This window comes from Oncorhynchus kisutch, unplaced genomic scaffold (assembly GCF_002021735.2).
Source record: "Oncorhynchus kisutch isolate 150728-3 unplaced genomic scaffold, Okis_V2 Okis03b-Okis08b_hom, whole genome shotgun sequence".
NCBI classification, from domain to species: domain Eukaryota; kingdom Metazoa; phylum Chordata; class Actinopteri; order Salmoniformes; family Salmonidae; genus Oncorhynchus; species Oncorhynchus kisutch.
The window spans coordinates 3,971,976-3,996,733 of record NW_022261980.1 but is presented as its reverse complement, the minus strand read 5'-3'; the positions used below and the strand labels follow the sequence as shown (position 1 = coordinate 3,996,733).

The following is a 24,758-nucleotide window of genomic DNA, read 5'->3' as shown; positions in this document are numbered from 1 at the left end:
CTGCAACAACATCTGCTAAATAATGTGTACCAATAACCAATAAAATTTGCAAACAATAAATTTTATTTTATTTATGTACGCTCACACACACACCACACACACACACACACACACCCTGCACAGTGTTGTGTGTGCTGTCTTACTAGGTTAACTTGTCTGACACCTTCTACTCACCTGTGGGGTTGAGGTCTGTACTGCTACTGCTGACAGAGGAATCATCAGTCTTGTTCCTCCTCCTCCCTCTCTCCCCTGCTCACCACCACCACGGCCAGTCTCATGATGCGGGCCTGGCGCAGTGTGCGGTGGCGTCCGCGTGTGTCGCACCCCTTAGTTGTCTGGCCGTTGATGGACAGCACCTCGTCACCCTTCTCCACGGTCCCCTCTTGAGCCGCCAGGCGTGGGGGAAAACACGATGCACCTGGGGGAGGGAGGGAGAAATGTCAGAACATTTACAATTGACATTCCCATTCTAAGCAATTCGCCTTGATTGGTGGAGCAGCTGGCAGACATTTTGTAGAGTTGCCACTATCTGGCCATGCTAGAAAGGACAGTACCAGGGCTTTATAGCCATGGGATCCTATCTTTAATATTTAAGTCCAAAATCACGCTCCTAACTAATACAGACACTGTATTTTGTACAATGCAACTTTATTGTCCATACAATGTTACAGTGAACAACAGAGATGTGTCTTCTGCAGAATTCTCAACTCCCTCAGATAGCACACATCACACAGAATACAATCTTTAACATAAATTCTGAGGATCATCACTTTTCATCTGCTCTAGCATGACCTTTCAGTATACTCACTGTGGTAGCCTTGCTCTCCAGGTCTATCCCACCTGCAATGCTGAAACCCAGACCTGCTCCTTCCTCCTTGTGCAGAATCACACACTTGGATGTGCTCAAATTGCTAGAAAGAGGGAAGGAAAGATGTCATCTCTTTCATTCTAACATTCAAAATAATATTTTCATGTTTCATTCACTTTACAATGTTACTGCTGGTGGTTTTGTTCTTATCTATTAAGTAGGTTTGCTGATCTAGGATCAGGTCACCCGTCCATGTAATCTTAATCAATGTGATCTAAAAGACAAACTTGATCCTAGATCAGTAGCCCTGTTACTCTGAGACGATTAATACTTTATGACGTGAGTCAGACGATTCGTGGCCATTCACAGAGATATCTCAGTTTGATTATTAAACCCCAGCTGTTGTTGACAGTGTCCAGATGATTATATGTCTGTGAAAGAGGGGACCAAGTGTCCAGACACACCACACACACAGAACACCCAAAACACACACACACACACCACACACACACACACACACACACACACACACACACACACACACACACACACACACCCCACACACCACACCACAAAAGAAACACACCGACACCACAAACACACACCAGACACACACAAACACACACCAGACACACACAAACACACACCAGACACACACACACACACACACACAGACACCACACATACACACACACACACAAACAGACACCCCACACACACAGACACACAAACATAACACCAGACACACAACACACCAAACAGACACCACACACACACACACACAACACACACACAAACGCACACCAGACACACACAAACATACACCAGACACACACACACACCCCAGAAACACACAAACGCACACCAGACACACACAAACCCACCACACACCACACACACACCACACACACACACACAACACCAGACACCCACAAACACACACCAGACACACACAAACGCACACCAACACACACAAACATACACCAGCACACACACACACACCAGACACACACAAACGCACACCAGACACACACAAACATACACCAGACACACACACACCAGACACACACAAACACAACACCACCCAGACACCACAAACATACACCAACACACACACACACAAAACGCACACAGACACACACAAACACACACCCACACACACACACACCCACACACACCAGACACCCCCACAAACACACACCAGAACAACACACAAACGCACACCAGACACACACAAACATACACCAGACACACACACACAAACACACACCAGACCACAAACAGACACCAGAACACCACAAACCATACACCAGACACACACACAAACAGACACCAACACACACACACACACACACACAAACAACACCAGACACACAAACAGACACACAGGCACACACACACATTGCAGTAAGAGTGCGGTAATGACATATCGAGAAAGGAAATGCATACAGATGTTCTCCTGAGCACAGAGCCAATGGTCCTTCGAGAGAGATGTGTGTGTGTGTGTGTGTGTGTTGTGTGTGTGTGTGTGTGTGTGTGTTGTGTGCGTGTTGTGTGTGTGTGTGTGTGTGTGTGTGCGTGCGTGCGTGCGTGTGTGGTGTGTGTGGTGTGTGTGTGTGTGCGTGTGCATATACAAAAGCTTTGATTGCCTCAGAATGGAAATGGTAAACAGAAACACAATACACACTGTGATACTCTGTCCTCCCTGAAAGCCTCTTAATACACACACACACACACAACAGACTCTCACAAACACACACACACAACACACACACACACACACACCCACACACACCCCACACACCACACACACACACACACACACAACACACACAACACACACACAACCACACCACGCAAGCCTTATGGGCCCTGGTCAAAAGTAGTGCACCTTAGAGGGAATAGCATGTCCTTCTTGTGAGAATACAGTCAGCGAGGCCCTTCTTGTGAGGAATACAGTCAGCAAGGCCCTTCTTGTGAGGAAGAGGTGGACGGACCTCCAAATCAATTAAAAACAATGAAACAGACAGGCCGGACACACAGACAGAAACTGACAGTTCACTTCAGTGTTTCCTCCTCATCCAGAGCTTTCACTTCCTTTGACTTCCTGGATCATGTCTGTATTTCCTGTTGAGGGATGGCTGAGATAACAGAGTGGGCACATGCTGACGGAGATGGGCGTGAGACCAGGTCCACTCCCTCCTCCCCCCCCCGCTCAATGGTACACTGCCTCAGATCAGATAGGCTGAGAGGAATAAGGAAGCAAACAGAGTTCAACTCACTCACTGACACTGGTCACATACAGACACAACACAGACACACCTTCTGTATTACAGGTTCATCGTAGCTACTCTCATAATCATGCATTTCACTGTATGAAAACTAAATAGAGAGTTGTGTTTTAGTCTGGTCAATCTGTTACAGACTAAACTTTGAGAGGATTTCAGTCAGATTAACACTTTCGACATAATGACACATCTCTAACACGTGTGACTTCCTGTTTGTTCACTTCCTGTGTTCATACTTCCTCTTACTAAGATGATACTGCCATAATTGCATTAAGCCCTGTGAAGCAGGGACAAAATACAGAAAAGATTTGATCTAAAATATGCCTGTTCCATCTGATAATATATAATTCCATCTCTACTTTACAGAATCTGACTTCCAGGGAGCAGTGCTATCTTACGTTTTTCATAGCAAGCACTACTAGTGTAGGTCCATAGACATACTAGACTTCTATCAGCTCTTGTGAAATCAGTGTATATTTATACCTTTTCATCCAATCACCTGAGAGGTAGTATGTGTATGCCTGTCTGGTATCAGTCATTGAAACAGAGAATATGCTGTATATACCAGGGTAAGGGTCAATTCCATTTCAATTACATCAATTTAGGAAGTAAACTGAAATTCCAATTTGAAATTATTCTCATAAAGAAGCATTGAGAAAAACTGGAATATGAACTTCCTTTTACTTCCTGAATTGATTGAATTGTAATGGAATTGACCCCAACCCTGGTCTATGCTGTATGTTGATGTTTGAGAGAGTTTTTACCTGACAGAGAAGCTATTCTCATTGCTGTCGGGGCCAGGGGAGAGGGGAGTGTTCTGGGCCGGGTCGGGCTCCTCCGGGCTGCAGACTAGAGGGGATACAGGGGGTGGGTCTGACCCGGGTTACCCGGCCTAGTAGAACCAGGGAGGGGAGCAGGGAGTGCATGGAACGCATCAGGGCATGGGAAACCTGGAATAGAGTAGAGAGCAGAGCAGAGCAGTTAATAGTAGAGCAGAGCAGAGTAGAGCAGAGCAGATAAGAGTAGAGCAGAGCAGAGCAGATAAGAGTAGAACAGAGCAGTAGAGTAGAGCAGAGCAGATAAGAATAGAACAGAGAAGATAAGAGTAGAACAGAGCAGATAAGAGTAGAACAGAGCAGAGTAGAGTAGAGCAGAGCAGATAAGAATAGAACAGAGAAGATAAGAGTAGAACAGAGAAGATAAGAGTAGAAAGAGCAGATAAGAGTAGAACAGAGCAGAGTAGAGTAGAGCAGAGCAGATAAGATAGAACAGAGAAGATAAGAGTAGAACAGAAGAAGAAAAAAGTAGAACAGAGCAGATAAGAGTAGAACAGAGCAGATAAGAGTAGAACAGAAAGATAAGAGTAGAACAGAGCAGATAAGAGTAGAACAGAGCAGAGTAAGTAGAGCAGAGCAGATAAGAATAGAACAGAGAAGATAAGAGTAGAACAGAGAAGATAAGAGTAGAACAGAGCAGATAAGAGTAGAACAGAGCAGAGTAGAGTAGAGCAGAGCAGATAAGAATAGAACAGAGAAGATAAGAGTAGAACAGAGAAGATAAGAGTAGAACAGAGCAGATAAGAGTAGAACAGAGCAGAGTAGAGTAGAGCAGAGCAGATAAGAATAGAACAGAGCAGATAAGAGTAGAACAGAGCAGAGTAGAGTAGAGCAGAGCAGATAAGAATAGAACAGAGCAGATAAGAGTAGAACAGAGCAGAGTAGAGTAGAGCAGAGCAGATAAGAATAGAACAGAGCAGATAAGAGTAGAACAGAGAAGATAAGAGTAGAACAGAGCAGATAAGAGTAGAACAGAGCAGAGTAGAGCAGATAAGAGTAGAACAGAGCAGATAAGAGTAGAGCAGAGTAGAGCAGAGCAAATAAGAGTAGAACAGAGCAGAGAGAGGAGAGCAGAGCAGATAAGAGTAGAGCAGAGTAGATAAAGTGTAGCAGAGCAGATAAGAGTAAGTAGAGCAGAAAAAAGTGTAGCAGAGCAGATAAGAGTAGAGTAGAGCAGAAAAAAGTAGCAGAGCAGAGCAGAGTAGAGTAGAGCAGAGCCGATAAGAGTAGAGCAGAGCAGAGCAGATACGAGTAGAGTAGAGTAGAGCAGATAAGAATAGAACAGAGAAGATAAGAGTAGAACAGAGAAGATAAGAGTAGAACAGAGCAGATAAGAGTAGAACAGAGCAGAGTAGAGTAGAGCAGAGCAGATAAGAATAGAACAGAGCAGATAAGAGTAGAACAGAGCAGAGTAGAGTAGAGCAGAGCAGATAAGAATAGAACAGAGCAGATAAGAGTAGAACAGAGCAGAGTAGAGTAGAGCAGAGCAGATAAGAATAGAACAGAGCAGATAAGAGTAGAACAGAGAAGATAAGAGTAGAACAGAGCAGATAAGAGTAGAACAGAGCAGAGTAGAGCAGATAAGAGTAGAACAGAGCAGATAAGAGGTAGAGCAGAGTAGAGCAGAGCAATAAGAGTAGAACAGAGCAGAGGAGAGGAGAGCAGAGCAGATAAGAGTAGAGCAGAGTCGATAAAAGTGTAGCAGAAGCAGATAAGAAGTAGAGTAGAGCAGAAAAAAGTGTAGCAGAGCAGATAAGAGTAGAGTAGAGCAGAAAAAAGTAGAGCAGAGCAGAGCAGAGTAGAGCAGAGCCGATAAGAGTAAGCAGAGCAGAGCAGATACGAGTAGAGTAGAGTAGAGCAGATAAGAGTAGAGTAGAGTAGAGCAGATATGAGTAGAGTAGAGTAGAGTAGAGTAGAGTAGAGTAGAGTAGAGTAGAGTAGAGTAGAGTAGAGTAGAGTAGAGTAGAGCAGAGCAGATATGAGTAGAGTAGAGTAGAGTAGAGTAGAGTAGAGTAGAGTAGAGTAGAGTAGAGTAGAGCAGATAAGAGTAGAGCAGAGGCAGAGTATAACACATGTTATGGTTAGGGCTCTGCTGTTATTTTCTACCCTTCATCCCACCTCAAGAGGCCATTATAGCACCTTCTTACACCATGGGTGAAACAAACTGTCAATTGACTTCAAATTAAATGTCTGCTGACACTCATTCCCATCAGCAGCCTACACTGTAGTAATTATTCATTATTATTGTCTCAAGGACATAATCAACATAATGAACCACTTAAATCATGATCTGTTCACAACATGATATGATAATAATAGGCCTTTTATCTAAGAAAATGGAGGGGAAAACAAATGAAAAAAGAACAGAACCACTGAGTTGACTATGTTACGGTGCTTAATCTGGCATCCCACTGGGCACACCACTGTTTTAATCAACATTGTTTCCACGTCATTCCCACGTTACAGATGGTGAATTGACGTTAAAATTGACGTCTGTGCCAGTGGGATGACGTCTGTGACATCTGTGCCAGTGGGATGGCCTGTAGTTCATTTTTCATTTAGCAGACAAGATACTTATATTTCTGTGCTCTTACCACAGTCAAAACACATATATTTTATAGTAAGAATATAATGAAATATAAGATAATATTATATAAATTATATTGTTTCCCAAGCAAACTATTGCCAAGTGTTGCAGGTGCACACAATCCACACACTAAATGACAGTTACAAACGTGCTGCATGCACCTGTTACAGAGTAATTACATGGGTCATTCAACTGGTATGACACTTATGTGACATTTCATACATTTCTTCAGTTAAATTGGACATTTTACAATTTCCACTTGGACGATGTGATGTAATGTAAAGTGTGGACCAAAGACGCACCTGGTTACTGAAGGAAAGTATCTTCCCCAGGCTCTCTCCCTCCAGTCCTTGTAGAGTTGTTGACCCATCTGGGGAGGGAGAGGTAGGCAGGGGCAGGCTACGCTGTCCGCAGGCTGGCCTGCTTGCCCTGAGCCTGGGCATGGTTCTGGTCTCCCCTCCCCCTCCTCTGGTGGTTGTAGTGGACCAAAGCTCTCTCCCTTGGAGCTGCTGGACCTCCTGGGCACCGGGCCCGAGGGGGAGATGGAGGCCTCTACAGCCCCATCCAGGGGCTCTGTTTTCTGGTTCGGCCTCGGGGAGAGGTGCCTCTAGGGTGGATGGGAGGTGGTGGTGTCCTCGGGGGATGGCGAGTCAGAGATCTCTGCATTGGGGTCTGTTGTCTCTTCCACTGGGGTCTGGAGCTCCGAGGTAGGGTGGGGGGTCGGAAGAAGAGAAAAGCAGGTAGGAGAAGAAGGGTGGGAGGCAGGAGAGGGTGGAAGGATGGAGTGAGGAGTGGCTCCAGGGGGAAAAGAGGACATCCTCCTGTCCTGGTCCTCGTCAGGGATTGGAGAGGTCACTTTGGCTCCTTTGCCCATGTCATGTTGGATTGTGCCATTCTCCTCTAAGAGAGGGGGGTCACTCCTGACGGGTGCCTTGTCCTCGTCAGGGATTGGAGAGGTCACTTTGGCTCCTTTGCCCATGTTCATGTTGGATTGTGCCATTCTCCTCTAAGAGAGGGGGGTCACTCCTGACGGGTGCCTTGTCCTTCAGAGGGAGGGAAGTGGAGGGGGCTAGGGGCCTCCTGTTGTTGCCCTCCATCTCCTGACCTTTACCCTCAGGACTAGAGAAGGTCTCAAATGAATGGATCTTCTGCTTGATTGACAGCTGGGCTGTAGAGGAGGTGGGCCGCAGACGTACCCCGAAGGTGCTGTTGAAATACACATTTTTAAATGTTATTGTCCATCCACCTGGATAATTTACATGAGACAGAAATTCTTGTTGGCTTATAACTCATGAACACACAATACTTGATGGACCGACTGGGAATCAAAACCCAGGTTACCTATACCCTTCAACACCACCCTCAACCGCCTGAAATAAAAGCCTACACTTTAGGCGCTAACACAAGTCTTCAGATCTCAGGCAAGACTGAACCGCCTCCGCTACATTTACATAAAACACAATATAAAGGAGAAATGTTGTGGAGAAACACTACGTACGTTCCACCGCCTCTGATGTCCAGGGGTTTGGCCAGCTCAGCCTGGGGCCTCCCATTCCTAATACTCCTGAGGCTCTGACGGTTCCACACAGGCTTGGGGGCAACTGGGGGGCCCCTTCCTCACCCTGGGGGGTCCTCAGTCCTTGGGCTGAGGGTGGAGATTAGGGAGGCAAGGGTGGAGGGGTGGTGGGGGTCTGGGGCGGTGTGGTGGGGTGGAAGTACAGTTGAGTTCAGGAAGCTCGGGAAACTCACTCGGTTGGCTCATGGCGACTGGGGAGTGTGTGTCGTTGGGGTGTCTGTCGGTTTGGGATGGAGTGTGTGTGGTGTCGTGGTGTGAGCTGAGATGGTGTGTTTGTTGTTGGTGTGTGCTACTGTGGGAGTGTGTGTTGTGACGGTGTGTGCTCGGATGAGTCAGACTCTGGTTCTGATGGGGGTCTTCAGGACCTCCAAGATCAGGGGCGCTGTCGGAGATCCTAACCCAGGGGTCGTGAAGCTTTTCTGGGGGGAGCTGCTCCACGCGGCCCTGCCTCCTCAGGCCCGGCCTCTTACTCTGGGAGCAGAGGTGGAAGGCAGATTCAGCACCTGAACACAGACAACACAGGAAACACAGTCTAAGAGGAGGAGAGATACAAGTACTTCATAAGGAGCTAGACTCACACTGCCCTCATTAAAATAATGCATTCATACCTGCACAGCTTTCTGCTTTACTAATAATGGTATATAGTAAGTTGTGGTGCCATTAAACTTCACAATGTAACAAATGATCCTAAAGATGGCGTTCACAACTAAATAACATGTTGTCTTTCAGAAACAAACTGCAAATGAACTGCAAATGGCCCCTATAGGTGTCTCAAATAACTGTATATTTGACTGTTAGCTCTGTATTTACAAATGGTGTACTCATACATTTTTGGAAATTGAATGAGAACGACAAAAAAAAGTATTGAGGTTCCCATACGATACCTGTGTGTAGTCTGTCTTCTGTGCAGGATGAGTATCGAGGGCAGTCAGTGATGGCAGCAGAGCGAGCCTCTGAGTGGGTGAGAGTCTCTCCACTTCCCCCTGAGTGTTCTTGCTCTCTTTCTCTCTCTCTTTCTCTCTCACTCTCTACTTCCTGGAACACAGATAAACAGGAAGTTAAAACGTTGAGCGCACCACTCAGCCTCTGACCGCAGAAAGGTGTAGTAATTCACCCTGCATTTACTAGCGCCCGTTACCCTCCACCACTTCACATGGACATGCATCCATCCATCACACTCACAACGACCAGATGCAGAACATAATTGAATCACACACAGTGCCAAGGCAAGGCCATTCTATGATATCCAATAGCTTCATGCCTGATGTGGGTATAAACACAAGCATCTTCCAGAATTACAGGTGAGTCACTTACAACACACAAGCAAATACTTCCAGAACGGAGAGAAGCCATCCTTACTATAAAGCTTGCATTGTGAGACAGCTTTAAGGTTGGATGTTTCAGGGACAGGATACATAGGGAAGAGGTGTCATATTTGTCCATCCATGCCCGTTCAAAGGCATGAATGGACGACATTCTGTCAACAAAAATGTAAAGATATGACTGGTATGTTCATGAAAAAGCACCATTCTCAGTCCAAAGTCATCTCCATGCAAAACATTCACCAACCCACATTCAGGAGGATGAAACAGTGCCACGTACATTTCTACACAGGTAGCCTTATGATCTTTCTCAAAGCCTTGTACACACTGCTAACCAGCTGGAAGCATGTAGGTGTGGATGCAGAAACAACACATGGGACAATACACATTAGTTACAGGCAAATTATATTAGTATACTGTATTTAGTCAATTCAGCACGTTTTAGCATATTGCTTACAGACAGAGAAAAAGAAAAACAGTGTCTGTCTAATGTTATCCTTCTCTGCACTAATGTCTAATGTTATCCTCTCCTCCTTCGTCCGCACTAATGTCTAATGTTATCCTTCTCTGCACTAATGTCTAATGTTATCCTTCTCTGCACTAATGTCTAATGTTTATCCTTCTCTGCACTAATGTATAATGTTATCCTTCTCTGCACTAATGTCTAATGTTATCCTTCTCTGCACTAATGTCTATGTTATCCTTCCTCGGCACTAATGTCTAATGTTATCCTTCTCTGCACTAATGTCTATGTTATCCTTCTCTGCACTAATGTCTAATGTTATCCTTCTCTGCACTAATGTCTAATGTTATCCTTCTCTGCACTAATGTCTAATGTATCCTTCTCTGCACTAATGTCTAATGTTATCCTTCTCTGCACTAATGTCTAAGTTTATCCTTCTCTGCACGAATGTCTAATGTTATCCTCTCTGCACTAATGTCTAATGGTATCCTTCTCTGCACTAATGTCTAATGTTATCCTTCTCTGCACTAATGTCTAATGTTATCCTTCTCTGCACTAATGTCTAATGTTATCCTTCTCTGCACTAATGTCTAATTATCGTCTCTGCACTAATGTCTAATGTTATCCTTCTCTGCACTAATGTCTAATGTTATCCTTCTCTGCACTAATGTCTAATGTTATCCTTCTCTGCACTAATGTCTAATGTTATCCTTCTCTGCACTAATGTCTAATGTTATCCTTCTCTGCACTAATGTCTAATGTTATCCTTCTCTGCACTAATGTCTAATGTTATCCTTCTCTGCACTAATGTCTAATGTTATCCTTCTCTGCACTAATGTCTAATGTTATCCTTCTCTGCACTAATGTCTAATGTTATCCTTCTCTGCACTAATGTCTAATGTTATCCTTCTCTGCACTAATGTCTAATGTTATCCTTCTCTGCACTAGTGTCTAATGTTATCCTTCTCTGCACTAATGTCTAATGTTATCCTTCTCTGCACGAATGTCTAATGTTATCCTTCTCTGCACTAATGTCTAATGTTATCCTTCTCTGCACTAATGTCTAATGTTATCCTTCTCTGCACTAATGTCTAATGTTATCCTTCTCTGCACTAATGTCCAATGTTATCCACTAATGTCTAATGTTATCCTCTCTGCACTAATGTCTAATGTTATCCTTCTCTGCACTAATGTCTAATGTTATCCTTCTCTGCACTAATGTCTAATGTTATCCTTCTCTGCACTAATGTCTAATGTTATCCTTCTCTGCACTAATGTCTAATGTTATCCTTCTCTGCACTAATGTCTAATGTTATCCTTCTCTGCACTAATGTCTAATGTTATCCTTCTCTGCACTAATGTCTAATGTTATCCTTCTCTGCACTAATGTCTAATGTTATCCTTCTCTGCACTAATGTCTAATGTTATCCTTCTCTGCACTAATGTCTAATGTTATCCTTCTCTTTAAATCACTCTTTATTGTCAGCAGGTTGGAGAGGTCCCAGTCAGACTTAGATACATATAGTAGCAATCTGAAGAGAATCACTCTTTATTGTTAGCAGGTTGGACAGGTCCCAGTCAGACTTAGATACATATAGTAGCAATCTGAAGTGAGCTCTAACAGGGCAGTCCCATTAGTTCCCTTATGTACTGACAAGTTAGATTTGCATGATCCTTCTCTATATTTGCATGATTTAGCTTATTCATCATTCATAATTCATGTTTGTTTCATGCATGTGACAGACCAATACCTCACGAGGCTTCTTCTCTAAGCTGAGACCTTAAAACGGAGATATCATTTCTCTAAACAAGGTTCTGGGTGTACTGCCAAATTGAAGATACTGAGAGTGAGGATTCGTTCAATCAGTAACTTGATTGAACACAGAAATTGGTTTATAGAAAAGCACAAACATAAAAATGTCCATCACATTGTCCTGTTGTGTTCATTAGGCACCAAATGGAAGAAACAGGGAGGGACTACCTGGACTTGTCCAATAAGAAACGCTCATTTTCGTATTAAGACGTTTCCGTTGCATGCCTTAATGAAGTCGGTCCAGCTCAGCAGATCAGCTTCACAGACAATTGTGGTTTCAGAGAATATGCAAGCTGAAGAACCAATGCAAAACAGAGTGACGTGTCTCAACCACAGCTGATGTCTGATGCATGGAGACTACGCAACTCTGTTTTACAGAGATTTTGATCACGCCCCCTTCTCCCCTACAGTAGCTACCATTATGGGCAATAGAAGCATGCAGTCTATCTCTTCCTCAGTTGTACGGCAGTATGAATGACAGCCAGTCATATCATGCTGCTAAAGTCCTGTTGAGATGCATCGATATTTACATAATTTTGATCCATCGATTCAAATTCATTACTTTAAAAAAGTTACAATATTCATCCATCCATCCACAGTAATACATGTTTAAGTCAATATGCCTTGTTAGATAAGTGTATACTTAGTAAATTCAGCATCTTTAAGCATATTACTTGGGAACAAAAAAATACAAAAACAGTGAGATTATGTCAGATGCTGTCCTTTTCTGCACTAGTGGGTTGTGTTCATTAGGCACCAAATGGGAGAAACCAGACTATCATTGTAAATAGGTGTAAATAATGTTGTCTCCCTACCTGACAGTTGGTATGTGTGGGACTCCATCCGTCCTCTCTAACAGGGGAGCCTCTACTGGAAACATTGGAGTCTGGCAGGTCCCCAGGGGCCCCCTCCTCACTAGTGACGTCCTGGTGTCGGCAGTACCTCCTTGGAGGTGCAAGGGCTTTGGGCCTGTTCTAGGGTCAGATTAGGAAAATATGTGTTATATAAACATTTCTTATTGGACAAGTTCAGGTAGTCCCAGCCTGTTTCAGTGCATTACTCTTCCATTTGGTGCCTAAAGTGTGGCCTTCCAAAAGCTTGTATGGAAACGTCTGGAGTTAAGCTACCTTATTTCCCCTTGTGGCCAGGTCTAACGTGCGCTGGCAGGAGAGGTTGGCTACTGGGGAGTTGTAGGGGACGTTATAGTCGTCATCAGGGATAGGGTAGACCAATGCAGACAGTCTGTTATCACACCAGGGCTCAAGCGTGGACCCCTAGAACCATGAGATCAAGACGGATAAGGACCCTAGAACCATGACCCCTAGAACTCCAACACCAATGAGACAAAGAGGTATTTGAACCTCTAGAACCATGACAGATTATTCTGGGATGCTTGGTTGTGTTGAGTTACCATGGGGATGTCGAGGCTGTGGACCCTTTCCATCAGATTATGGTGCATGTTGTGGTTGTGGTTGGGTATAGTCAGGGTTTGACCATTAACCAGGTTGGATCCTGGTCCGGGGCAGCGGTTGTGCTGATGGTTATGATGGTGGTTCTGGTTGTATGTGTTGCTGTCACTACAGGAGCGGGTCATGTTCTTCTGGGCTCGCCGGGCAGTCAGTTGGCCGAAGCTCCTCGCCACACAGCGCTCACACTTCCCTCTGGAGTGGGAGCAGGGGTCAGACCTAAGCAGGCCTGGGGTTTAGAGGTCACAGAGAGAGACCAGATAAAATGAAAGAAAGGTAGGTAGGTAGGTAGGTAGGTAGGTGAGAGAAAGAGAAAGGACGTGAGAGACATTCATTTATCCTGATGAAACACAATGCAGTAATATTACAGAAGGTAATGTGGTGCATTATCGTCTGGCGTTGCTGAACTAGCTGAGAATTGATAAAGGTTGTTACTGTCTATACTCCACTGAGTTAATAAAGGTTGTTACTGTCTATACTCCACTGAGTTGATAAAGGTTGTTACTGTCTATACTCCACTGAGTTAATAAAGGTTGTTTACTGTCTATACTCCACTGAGTTGATAAAGGTTGTTACTGTCTATACTCCACTGAGTTAATAAAGGTTGTTACTGTCTATACTCCACTGAGTTAATAAAGGTTGTTACTGTCTATACTCCACTGAGTTGATAAAGGTTGTTACTGTCTATACTCCACTGAGTTAATAAAGGTTGTTACTGTCTATACTCCACTGAGTTGATAAAGGTTGTTACTGTCTATACTCCACTGAGTTGATAAAGGTTGTTACTGTCTATACTCCACTGAGTGGATAAGGTGTTACTGTCTATACTCCACTGAGTTAATAAAGGTTGTTACTGTCTATACTCCACTAGTTAATAAAGAGGTTGTTACTGTCTATACTCCACTGAGTTGATAAAGGTTGTTACTGTCTATACTCCACTGAGTTAATAAAGGTTGTTACTGTCTATACTCCACTGAGTTGATAAAGGTTGTTACTGTCTATACTCCACTGAGTTAATAAAGGTTGTTACTGTCTATACTCCACTGAGTTAATAAAGGTTGTTACTGTCTATACTCCACTGAGTTAATAAAGGTTGTTACCGTCTATACTCCACTGAGTTAATAAAGGTTGTTACTGTCTATACTCCACTGAGTTAATAAAGGTTGTTACTGTCTATACTCCACTGAGTTAATAAAGGTTGTTACCGTCTATACTCACTGAGTTAATAAAGGTTGTTACTGTCTATACTCCACTGAGTTAATAAAGGTTGTTACTGTCTATACTCCACTGAGTTAATAAAGGTTGTTACCGTCTATACTCCACTGACTGGCGTCCTGCTTTAGTTGGCTGTTCTCTACAGCCTGGGCTATGGCATCATTCAGCTGCTGCTCTGACACCTAAAGATACACACAGGCACATTGCATTTAACACACACACCATAAGAATCAACACACTCCCTCCCCAACACTACACACATGTGCATCTGTACCACAGTAAACTAGTTTATATAAGGCCAGACAGTGTGTGTACAGTATATTTTAACCTTTATTGAACTAGGCAAGTCAGTTAAGAACAAATTCTTATTTACAATGACAGCCTACCCCAGCCAAACCTTCCCCCAACCCGGACGATACTGGGCCAATTGTGCACCGCGTTATGAGACTCCCTATCATGGCCAGCTGTGATACAGACTGGGATTGAACCAGGGTCGGTAGTGTCGCCTCTAGCACTGAGAGGCAGTGTGTTAGACCACTGCGCCACCCGGGAGACCAATAATTAAGGCCAGACAGGGTGTGTATAGAAGGTCAGACAGGGTGTGTATATAAGGTCAGACAGGGTGTGTATAGAAGGTCAGACAGGTTGTGTATATAAGGTCAGACAGGGTGTGTATAGAAGGTCAGACAGGGTGTGTATAGAAGGCCAGACAGGTTGTGTATATAAGGCCAGACAGGTTGTGTATATAAGGCCAGACAGGGTGTGTATATAATGTCAGACAGGGTGTGTATAGAAGGTCAGACAGGTTGTGTATATAAGGCCAGACAGGTTGTGTATATAAGGCCAGACATGGTGTGTATATAAGGTTAGACTGGGTGTGTATATAAGGTCAGACAGGGTGTGTATATAAGGTTAGACAGGGTGTGTATATAAGGTCAGACAGGGTGTGTATGTAAGGTCAGACAGAGTGTGTATATAAGGTCAGACAGGGTGTGTATATAAGGTCAGACAGGGTGTGTATATTAGGTTAGACAGGGTGTGTATATAAGGTCAGACAGGGTGTGTATATAAGGTTAGACAGGGTGTGTATATAAGGTCAGACAGGGTGTGTATATAAGGTTAGACAGGGTGTGTATATAAGGTCAGACAGGGTGTGTATGTAAGGTCAGACAGAGTGTGTATATAAGGTCAGACAGGGTGTGTATATAAGGTCAGACAGGGTGTGTATAGAAGGTTAGTCAGGGTGTGTATATAAGGTTAGACAGGGTGTGTATATAAGGTCAGACAGAGTGTGTATATAAGGTCAGACAGGGTGTGTATATAAGGTTAGACAGGGTGTGTATATAAGGTCAGACAGAGTGTGTATATAAGGTCAGACAGGGTGTGTATAGAAGGTTAGTCAGGGTGTGTATATAAGGTTAGACAGGGTGTGTATATAAGGTCAGACAGAGTATGTATATAAGGTCAGACAGGGTGTGTATAGAAGGTTAGTCAGGGTGTGTATATAAGGTCAGACAGGGTGTGTATATAAGGTCAGACAGGGTGTGTATATAAGGTCAGACAGGGTGTGTATATAAGGTCAGACAGGGTGTGTATATAAGGTCAGACAGGGTGTGTATATAAGGTTAGACAGGGTGTGTATAGAAGGTTAGTCAGGGTGTGTATATAAGGTTAGACAGGGTGTGTATATAAGGTCAGACAGAGTGTGTATATAAGGTCAGACAGGGTGTGTATATAAGGTTAGACAGGGTGTGTATATAAGGTCAGACAGGGTGTGTATATAAGGTTAGACAGGTGTGTATATAAGGTCAGACAGGGTGTGTATATAAGGTCAGACAGGGTGTGTATATAAGGTCAGACAGGGTGTGTATATAAGGTCAGACAGGGTGTGTATATAAGGTTAGACTGGGTGTGTATATAAGGTCAGACAGGGTGTGTATATAAGGTCAGACAGGGTGTGTATATAAGGTTAGACAGGGTGTGTATATAAGGTCAGACAGGGTGTGTATATAAGGTTAGACAGGGTGTGTATATATGGTCAGACAGGGTGTGTATGTAAGGTCAGACAGAGTGTGTATATAAGGTCAGACAGGGTGTGTATATAAGGTCAGACAGGGTGTGTATAGAAGGTTAGTCAGGGTGTGTATATAAGGTTAGACAGGGTGTGTATATAAGGTCAGACAGAGTGTGTATATAAGGTCAGACAGGGTGTGTATAGAAGGTTAGTCAGGGTGTGTATATAAGGTTAGACAGGGTGTGTATATAAGGTCAGACAGAGTGTGTATATAAGGTCAGACAGGGTGTGTATATAAGGTTAGACAGGGTGTGTATATAAGGTCAGACAGAGTGTGTATATAAGGTCAGACAGGGTGTGTATATAAGGTCAGACAGGGTGTGTATATAAGGTCAGACAGGGTGTGTATATAAGGTCAGACAGGGTGTGTATATAAGGTCAGACAGGGTGTGTATATAAGGTCAGACAGGGTGTGTATATAAGGTTAGACAGGGTGTGTATATAAGGTCAGACAGGGTGTGTATATAAGGTTAGACAGGGTGTGTATATAAGGTCAGACAGGGTGTGTATATAAGGTCAGACAGGGTGTGTATGTAAGGTCAGACAGAGTGTGTATATACGGTCAGACAGGGTGTGTATATAAGGTCAGACAGGGTGTGTATAGAAGGTTAGTCAGGGTGTGTATATAAGGTTAGACAGGGTGTGTATATAAGGTCAGACAGAGTGTGTATATAAGGTCAGACAGGGTGTGTATATAAGGTTAGACAGGGTGTGTATATAAGGTCAGACAGAGTATGTATATAAGGTCAGACAGGGTTGTGTATATAAGGTTAGACAGGGTGTGTATATAAAGTCAGACAGGGTGTGTATATAAGGTCAGACAGGGTGTGTATATAAGGTCAGACAGGGTGTGTATATAAGGTCAGACAGGGTGTGTATATAAGGTCAGACAGGGTGTGTATATAAGGTTAGACTGGGTGTGTATATAAGGTCAGACAGGGTGTGTATATAAGGTCAGACAGGGTGTGTATATAAGGTTAGACAGGGTGTGTATATAAGGTCAGACAGGGTGTGTATATAAGGTTAGACAGGGTGTGTATATATGGTCAGACAGGGTGTGTATGTAAGGTCAGACAGAGTGTGTATATACGGTCAGACAGGGTGTGTATATAAGGTCAGACAGGGTGTGTATAGAAGGTTAGTCAGGGTGTGTATATAAGGTCAGACAGAGTGTGTATATAAGGTCAGACAGGGTGTGTATATAAGGTTAGACAGGGTGTGTATATAAGGTCAGACAGGGTGTGTATATAAGGTCAGACAGGGTGTGTATATAAGGTCAGACAGGGTGTGTATATAAGGTCAGACAGGGTGTGTATATAAGGTCAGACAGGGTGTGTATATAAGGTCAGACAGGGTGTGTATATAAGGTCAGACAGGGTGTGTATATAAGGTCAGACAGGGTGTGTATATAAGGTTAGACAGGGTGTGTATATAAGGTCAGACAGGGTGTGTATAGAAGGTTAGTCAGGGTGTGTATATAAGGTCAGACAGGGTGTGTATATAAGGTTAGACAGGGTGTGTATATAAGGTCAGACAGGGTGTGTATATAAGGTCAGACAGGGTGTGTATATAAGGTCAGACAGGGTGTGTATATAAGGTAGACAGGGTGTGTATATAAGGTCAGACAGGGTGTGTATATAAGGTCAGACAGGGTTGTATATAAGGTCAGACAGGTGTGTATATAAGGTCAGACAGGGTGTTATATAAGGTCGACAGGGTGTGTATATAAGGTTAGACAGGGTGTGTATATAAGGTTAGACAGGGTGTGTATTAAGGGTAGACAGGTGTGTATATAAGGTCAGACAGGGTGTGTATATAAGGTGCTAGACAGGGTTGTATAGAAGGTAGTCAGGTGTTGTATATAAGGTTAGACAGGGTGTGTATATAATGTCAGGACAGAGTGTGTATATAAGGTCAGACAGGTGTGTATATAAGGTTAGACAGGGTGTGTATATAAGGTCAGACGAGTGTGTAATAAGGTCGACAGGGTGTGTATATAAGGTCAGACAGGGTGTTGTATATAAGGTCAGACAGGGGTGTGTATATAAGGTCAGACAGGGTGTGTATATAAGGTCAGACAGGGTGTGTATATAAGGTCAGACAGGGTGTGTATAAGGTTAGACAGGGGTGTATAAGGTCAACAGGGTGTGTATATAAGGTTAGACAGGGTGTGTATATAAGGTCAGACAGGGTGTGTATATAAGGTTAGACAGGGTGTGTATATAAGGTCAGACAGGGTGTGTATGTAAGGTCAGACAGAGTGTGTATATACGGGTCAGACAGGGTGTGTATATAAGGTCAGACAGGGTGTGTATAGAAGGTTAGTCAGGGTGTGTATATAAGGTTAGACAGGGTGTGTATATAAGGTCAGACAGAGTGTGTATATAAGGTCAGACAGGGTGTGTATATAAGGTTAGACAGGGTGTGTAATATAAGGTCAGACAGAGTATGTATATAAGGTCAGACAGGGTGTGTATATAAGGTTAGACAGGGTGTGTATATAAGGTCAGACAGGGTGTGTATATAAGGTCAGACAGGGTGTGTATATAAGGTCAGACAGGGTGTGTATATAAGGTCAGACAGGGTGTGTATATAAGGTCAGACAGGGTGTGTATATAAGGTAGACTGGGTGTGTATATAAGGTCAGACAGGGTGTGTATATAAGGTTCAGACAGGGTGTGTATATAAGGTAGACCAGGGTGTGTATATAAGGTCAGACAGGGTGTGTATATAAGGTTAGACAGGGTGTGTATATATGGTCAGACAGGGTGTGTATGTAAGGTCAGACAGAGTGTGGTATATACGGTCAGACAGGGTGTGTATATAAGGTTCAGACAGGGTTGTGTATAGAAGGTTAGTCAGGGTGTGTATATAAGGTCAGACAGAGTGTGGTATATAAGGTCAGACAGGGTGTGTATATAAGGTAGACAGGGTGTGTATATAAGGTCAGACAGGGTGTGTATATAAGGTCAGACAGGGTGTGTATATAAGGTCAGACAGGGTGTGTATATAAGGTCAGACAGGGTGTGTATATAAGGTCAGACAGGGTGGTGTATATAAGGTCAGACAGGGTGTGTATATAAGGTCAGACAGGTGTGTATATAAGGTCAGACAGGGTGTGTATATAAGGTTAGACAGGGTGTGTATATAAGGGTAGACAGGGTGTGTATAGAAGGTTAGTCAGGGTGTGTATATAAGGTCAGACAGGGTGTGTATATAAGGGTTAGACGGGTGTGTATATAAGGTCAGACAGGGTGTGTAATAAGGTCAGACAGGGGTGTGTATATAAGGTCAGACAGGGTGTGTATATAAGGTCAGACAGGGTGTGTATATAAGGTCAGACAGGTGTGTATATAGGGCAGCACAGGTGTGTATATAAGTCAGACAGGGTGTGTATATAAGGTTCAGACAGGTGTGATATAGGTCAGACAGGGTGTGGTATATAAGGTCAGACAGGGTGTGTATATAAGGTCAGACAGGGTGTGTATATAAGTTAGACAGGGTGTGTATATAAGGTCAGACAGGGTGTGTATATAAGGTTAGACAGGGTGTGTATATAAGGTCAGACAGGGTGTGTATATAAGGTCAGACAGGGTGTGTATATAAGGTCAGACAGGGTGTGTATATAAGGTCAGACAGGGTGTGTATATAAGGTTAGACAGGGTGTGTATATAAGGTCAGACAGGGTGTGTATATAAGGTCAGACAGGGTGTGTATATAAGGTCAGACAGGGTGTGTATATAAGGTCAGACAGGGTGTGTATATAAGGTTAAATGGGGTATTTACTTTGGGGTCAGGGTGTCGACTGATGATGATCTGGACTGGCCCGGGGGAGCACTGACTCAGAACCGTGTACACATCATTCAGTACCATGTTGTATACCACTGTGTTGTTGATCTCCATAATCTCATCTCCACATCTAGGATAGGAAAGAGGGGGAGAGAGGGGAGAGGGAGAGAGAGAGGTGAGGGGGAGGAGAGGGGAGTGGAGGGGAGTGGAGGGGAAGGGGGTTAGAGAGAGGTGGGTAGAGAGAGGGAGTGGGAGAGAGGGGAGGGGTAGATGGAGAGTGAGTGTGGAGGTGGAGAGAGAGAGAGGGGAAGGGGAGATGAAGAGTGAGTGTGGAGGTGGAGAGAGAGGGGGGGGAGATGGAGAGTGAGTGTGGAGGTGGCGAGAGAGAGAGGGGGGGAGATGGAGAGTGAGTGTGGAGGTGGAGAGAGAGAGGGGGGAGATGGAGAGTGAGTGTGGAGGTGGAGAGAGAGGGGGGGAGATGGAGAGTGAGTGTGGAGGTGGAGAGAGAGAGAGGGGAGGGGGAGATGGAGAGAGGAAGGGGAGATGGAGAGAGAGAGGGGAGGGGGAGATGGAGAGAGAGAGAGGGGAGGGGGAGAGAGTGTGGAGGTGGAGAGAGAGAGAGGAGAGGGGCAGAGGGAGTGTTGAGGGATTAGAGAGGGGGGAGAGAGAGGGGAAGGGGAGATGGAGAGGTGAGGGGAAGGGGAGATGGAGAGTGAGTGTGGAGATTAAAGTACATTAACTGATTCAAGTTGAGCATATGCACAGACTATGTGTCAACAATAAACTGCTCTAGATGAGTCAGTCTGCTAAATGACTAATGAAGAGCGGTTATTTAATGTCCTCTCCAGAGTCTCCTCATTCACTCCCTCTCTCATGCATTGAAATGCATTGGATTAGTGCAAGCATGGCTGGAGGGAGTTTCCACGACATCGATTCCTTTCAAAATCCATGATAGTGAGGGTACAAGTGCACACTTGGTGGGAAGGTAAAGAATGGGACCACAGCCAGGGAGTAAGGAAATTGGGAAGTGTACTGAGGTAAGAGACTCCTTTTCATGACAAGGTGTGGAACGTTAGCACAAACAGACTGGTACCCAGGCTATGTGTATTCAGCATTTACAGAATGTTTCTTTAATCCTTACCTGAGTCTACTGTCCATGTGTGCCACCGACCCAGGGGACAGGGTGTGGATATAGACGCCACGGCAACCATCTCCAGACGGCACGCAACACAGCCCAATGCCGAGCCCCACACCAGCCTCTACACATGCACGCACGCACGCAGGCAGGCAGGCACGCACACATACACACACATACACACACACACACACACACACTCATGCACGCACACATACACACACGCAAGAACACACATACACACATGCACGCACACATACACACACGCAGGCACACACACACACACACACACAGGAAGACACATAGGACATTGTGTATGTTAGATGCTCTAGGTCCAAGTCATAAGGCAACGTAGAACTTCTTATCTTTGACCCCTGACCTTTATGCAAGGTGATCTCCATCATGACACGATCTCGGGGTTTGGCCAAAGGTGGCTGAGGTATGGTGTTGGTGTGTGTGTTGGCTGTGGTGACACCACTGAGGTAATTGTAGTCCCCCATTTCAGTGCTGACCCTGGACATGCCAGTACTGGAGCTGAGAGAGCGAGACCGACACAGCTGTGCTACCGCTGCCTGGCCACAGAGGGCGCCGACACGCAGGCTGGTCCTCACCACCAGAGTCAACAGACCCTTCTTTATCTGCTGTGGAGGGGAGAGGGAGAAGTAGAGTGGGAAGGAGAGGGAGAGAGAGAGAAGGAGAAGGCGAGGGAAAGGGAGAAGTAGAGCGGGAAGGAGAGGGAGAGAGGGAGGAGAAGGCGAGGGAAAGGGTGAAGTAGAGTGGGAAGGAGAGGGAGAGAGGTAGAAGGAGAAGGCGAGGAAAAGGGAGAAGTAGAGCAGGATGGAGAGGGAGAGAGGAAGGAGAAGGCGAGGGAAAGGGAGAAGTAGTCAGGATGGAGAGGGAGAGAGGAAGGAGAAGGCGAGGGAAAGGGAGAAGTAGAACAGGATGGAGAGGGAGAGAGGAAGGAGAAGGCGAGGGAAAGGGAGAAGTAGAGTGGGAAGGAGAGGGAGAGAGGAAGGAGAAGGCGAGGGAAAGGGAGAAGTAGAGCAGGATGGAGAGGGAGAGAGGAAGGAGAAGGCGAGGGAAAGGGAGAAGTAGTCAGGATGGAGAGGGAGAGAGGAAGGAGAAGGCGAGGGAAAGGGAGAAGTATAGTGGGAAGGAGAGGGAGAGAGGTAGAAGGAGAAGGCGAGGAAAAGGGAGAAGTAGAGCAGGATGGAGAGGGAGAGAGGAAGGAGAAGGCGAGGGAAAGGGAGAAGTAGTCAGGATGGAGAGGGAGAGAGGAAGGAGAAGGCGAGGGAAAGGGAGAAGTAGAACAGGATGGAGAGGGAGAGAGGAAGGAGAAGGCGAGGGAAAGGGAGAAGTAGAGTGGGAAGGAGAGGGAGAGAGGAAGGAGAAGGCGAGGGAAAGGGAGAAGTAGAGCAGGATGGAGAGGGAGAGAGGAAGGAGAAGGCGAGGGAAAGGGAGAAGTAGTCAGGATGGAGAGGGAGAGAGGAAGGAGAAGGCGAGGGAAAGGGAGAAGTATAGTGGGAAGGAGAGGGAGAGAGGAAGGAGAAGGTGAGGGAAAGGGAGAAGTAGAGGCAGGATGGAGAGGGAGAGAGGAAGGAGAAGGCGAGGGAAAGGGAGAAGTAGAGCAGGATGGAGAGGGAGAGAGGAAGGAGAAGGCGAGGGAAAGGGAGAAGTAGAGCAGGATGGAGAGGGAGAGAGGAAGGAGAAGGCGAGGGAAAGGGAGAAGTAGAGCAGGATGGAGAGGGAGAGAGGGAGAAGGAGAAGGTGAGGGAAAGGGAGAAGTAGAGTGGGAAGGAGAGGGAGAGAGGAAGGAGAAGGCGAGGGAAAGGGAGAAGTAGAGTGGGAAGGAGAGGGAGAGAGGGAGAAGGAGAAGGTGAGGGAAAGGGAGAAGTAGAGTGGGAAGGAGAGGGAGAGAGGGAGAAGGAGAAGGTGAGGGAAAGGGAGAAGTAGAGTGGGAAGGAGAGGGAGAGAGGTAGAAGGAGAGTGAGAGGGAGAGAGAGGATCATTCTGAATCAAGTCCGGTGCCTAGTTGGTACAAAATCCTGCAGTACCTGCGGCACTCCAGGAACAGGGCTGTCTACCCCTGTTCTACAATATCTTCACTAATCAAAAGGGATCCTTTTAACTCCATCATGTTGTAATATGGCTGTAATAATGTTGTTTTATGGCTGTAATAATGTTGTAATATGATGATTTGTTGTGGTGTTGCAGTCTTACTTTGAATCTCTGTAGTGCATCCTCATGAGTTAGTCCATGTAGAGACTCTCCATTCAACTCCAGGATCTCATCCCCTAAGAGACAGAGAGAGAGACAGAGAGAGAGAAACAGTGAGAGAGAGACAGAGACAGAGAGAAAGAGAGAGAGAGAGAGAGAGACACTTTTGTTTTGTTGACGTTGAGTGAGAGGTTATTTTCCTGACACCACACTCCAAGGGCCCTCACCTCCTCCCTGTAGGCCATCTCGTCGTTGTTGGTAATCAAGCCTACCACTGTAGTGTTGTCTGTAAACTTGATGATTGAGTTGGAGGCGTGCATGGCCACGCAGTCGTGGGTGAACAGGGAGTACAGGAGACGGCTGAGAACGCACCCTTGTGGGGCCCCAGTGTTGAGGATCAGCGGGGTGGAGATGTTGTTACCTACCCTTACCACCTGGGGGCGGCCCATCAGGAAGTCCAGGACCCAGTTGCACAGGGCGGGGTCGAGACCCAGGGTCTCGAGCTTAATGACAGGTTTGGAGGGTACTATGGTGTTAAATGCTGAGCTGTAGTCGATGAACAGCATTCTTACATAGGTATTCCTCTTGTCCAGATGGGTTAGGGCAGTGTGCAGTGTGATTGCGATTGTGTCGTCTGTGGACCTATTGGGGCGGTAAACAAATTGGAGTGGGTCTAGGGTGTCAGGTAGGGTGGAGGTGATATGGTCCTTGACTAGTCTCTCAAAGCACTTCATGATGACGGAAGTGAGTGCTACGGGCGACTATTCTAGCCATATGCCATAATGTATATATCTAAGACAGTGGTCACCAACACTGGTCCAGCAGTCCAGGAAGGCTACAGGGTGTGTGTAGGCTTTTGTGTATGTTAGTGTTGGACTGAGATCAACTCTGTTGTTGTAGTACCATTTTAACAGAAGCAATGAGTCTCTCTTTCTTCTCTTACCCTCATGTAGTCTGCCATCTGCAGCCGCGGCCCCTCCAGCGAAGATGGTCTTGACGTAGATACCCATGGGTCCGTACATGCTGTCCCTGCCCCCCACAATGCTGAACCCCAGACCCTGCATGGGACAATACAACAGTTAGGAGAGACGTGAAACTACAGATTGCACCTTTAAGGAGGAGTATTCACCCCCTTTAAAGAGGTCATTTGTAGTTTCATTTCTGGTAAC

At 45.3% G+C, this 24,758-nt stretch overlaps 1 protein-coding gene across 1 annotated transcript in view; it reads right to left on the bottom strand.

The window, feature by feature from the left end:
* Positions 1–166: 166 nt before the first annotated feature.
* The window catches only part of il16 (interleukin 16), a 62,867-nt gene continuing 38,275 nt past the window's right edge, over positions 167–24,758 (bottom strand). Inside the window, 21 exon segments of the mRNA XM_031812398.1 lie at positions 167–228; positions 231–251; positions 254–397; positions 400–418; positions 809–889; positions 891–911; positions 3,984–4,046; positions 7,136–7,450; positions 7,557–7,725; positions 8,018–8,131; positions 8,166–8,598; positions 8,980–9,130; positions 12,509–12,667; positions 12,821–12,967; positions 13,105–13,388; positions 14,469–14,556; positions 20,235–20,367; positions 21,379–21,496; positions 21,752–22,013; positions 23,593–23,666; positions 24,533–24,647. Coding sequence (XP_031668258.1) covers positions 167–228; positions 231–251; positions 254–397; positions 400–418; positions 809–889; positions 891–911; positions 3,984–4,046; positions 7,136–7,450; positions 7,557–7,725; positions 8,018–8,131; positions 8,166–8,598; positions 8,980–9,130; positions 12,509–12,667; positions 12,821–12,967; positions 13,105–13,388; positions 14,469–14,556; positions 20,235–20,367; positions 21,379–21,496; positions 21,752–22,013; positions 23,593–23,666; positions 24,533–24,647 — 2,973 coding nt within the window.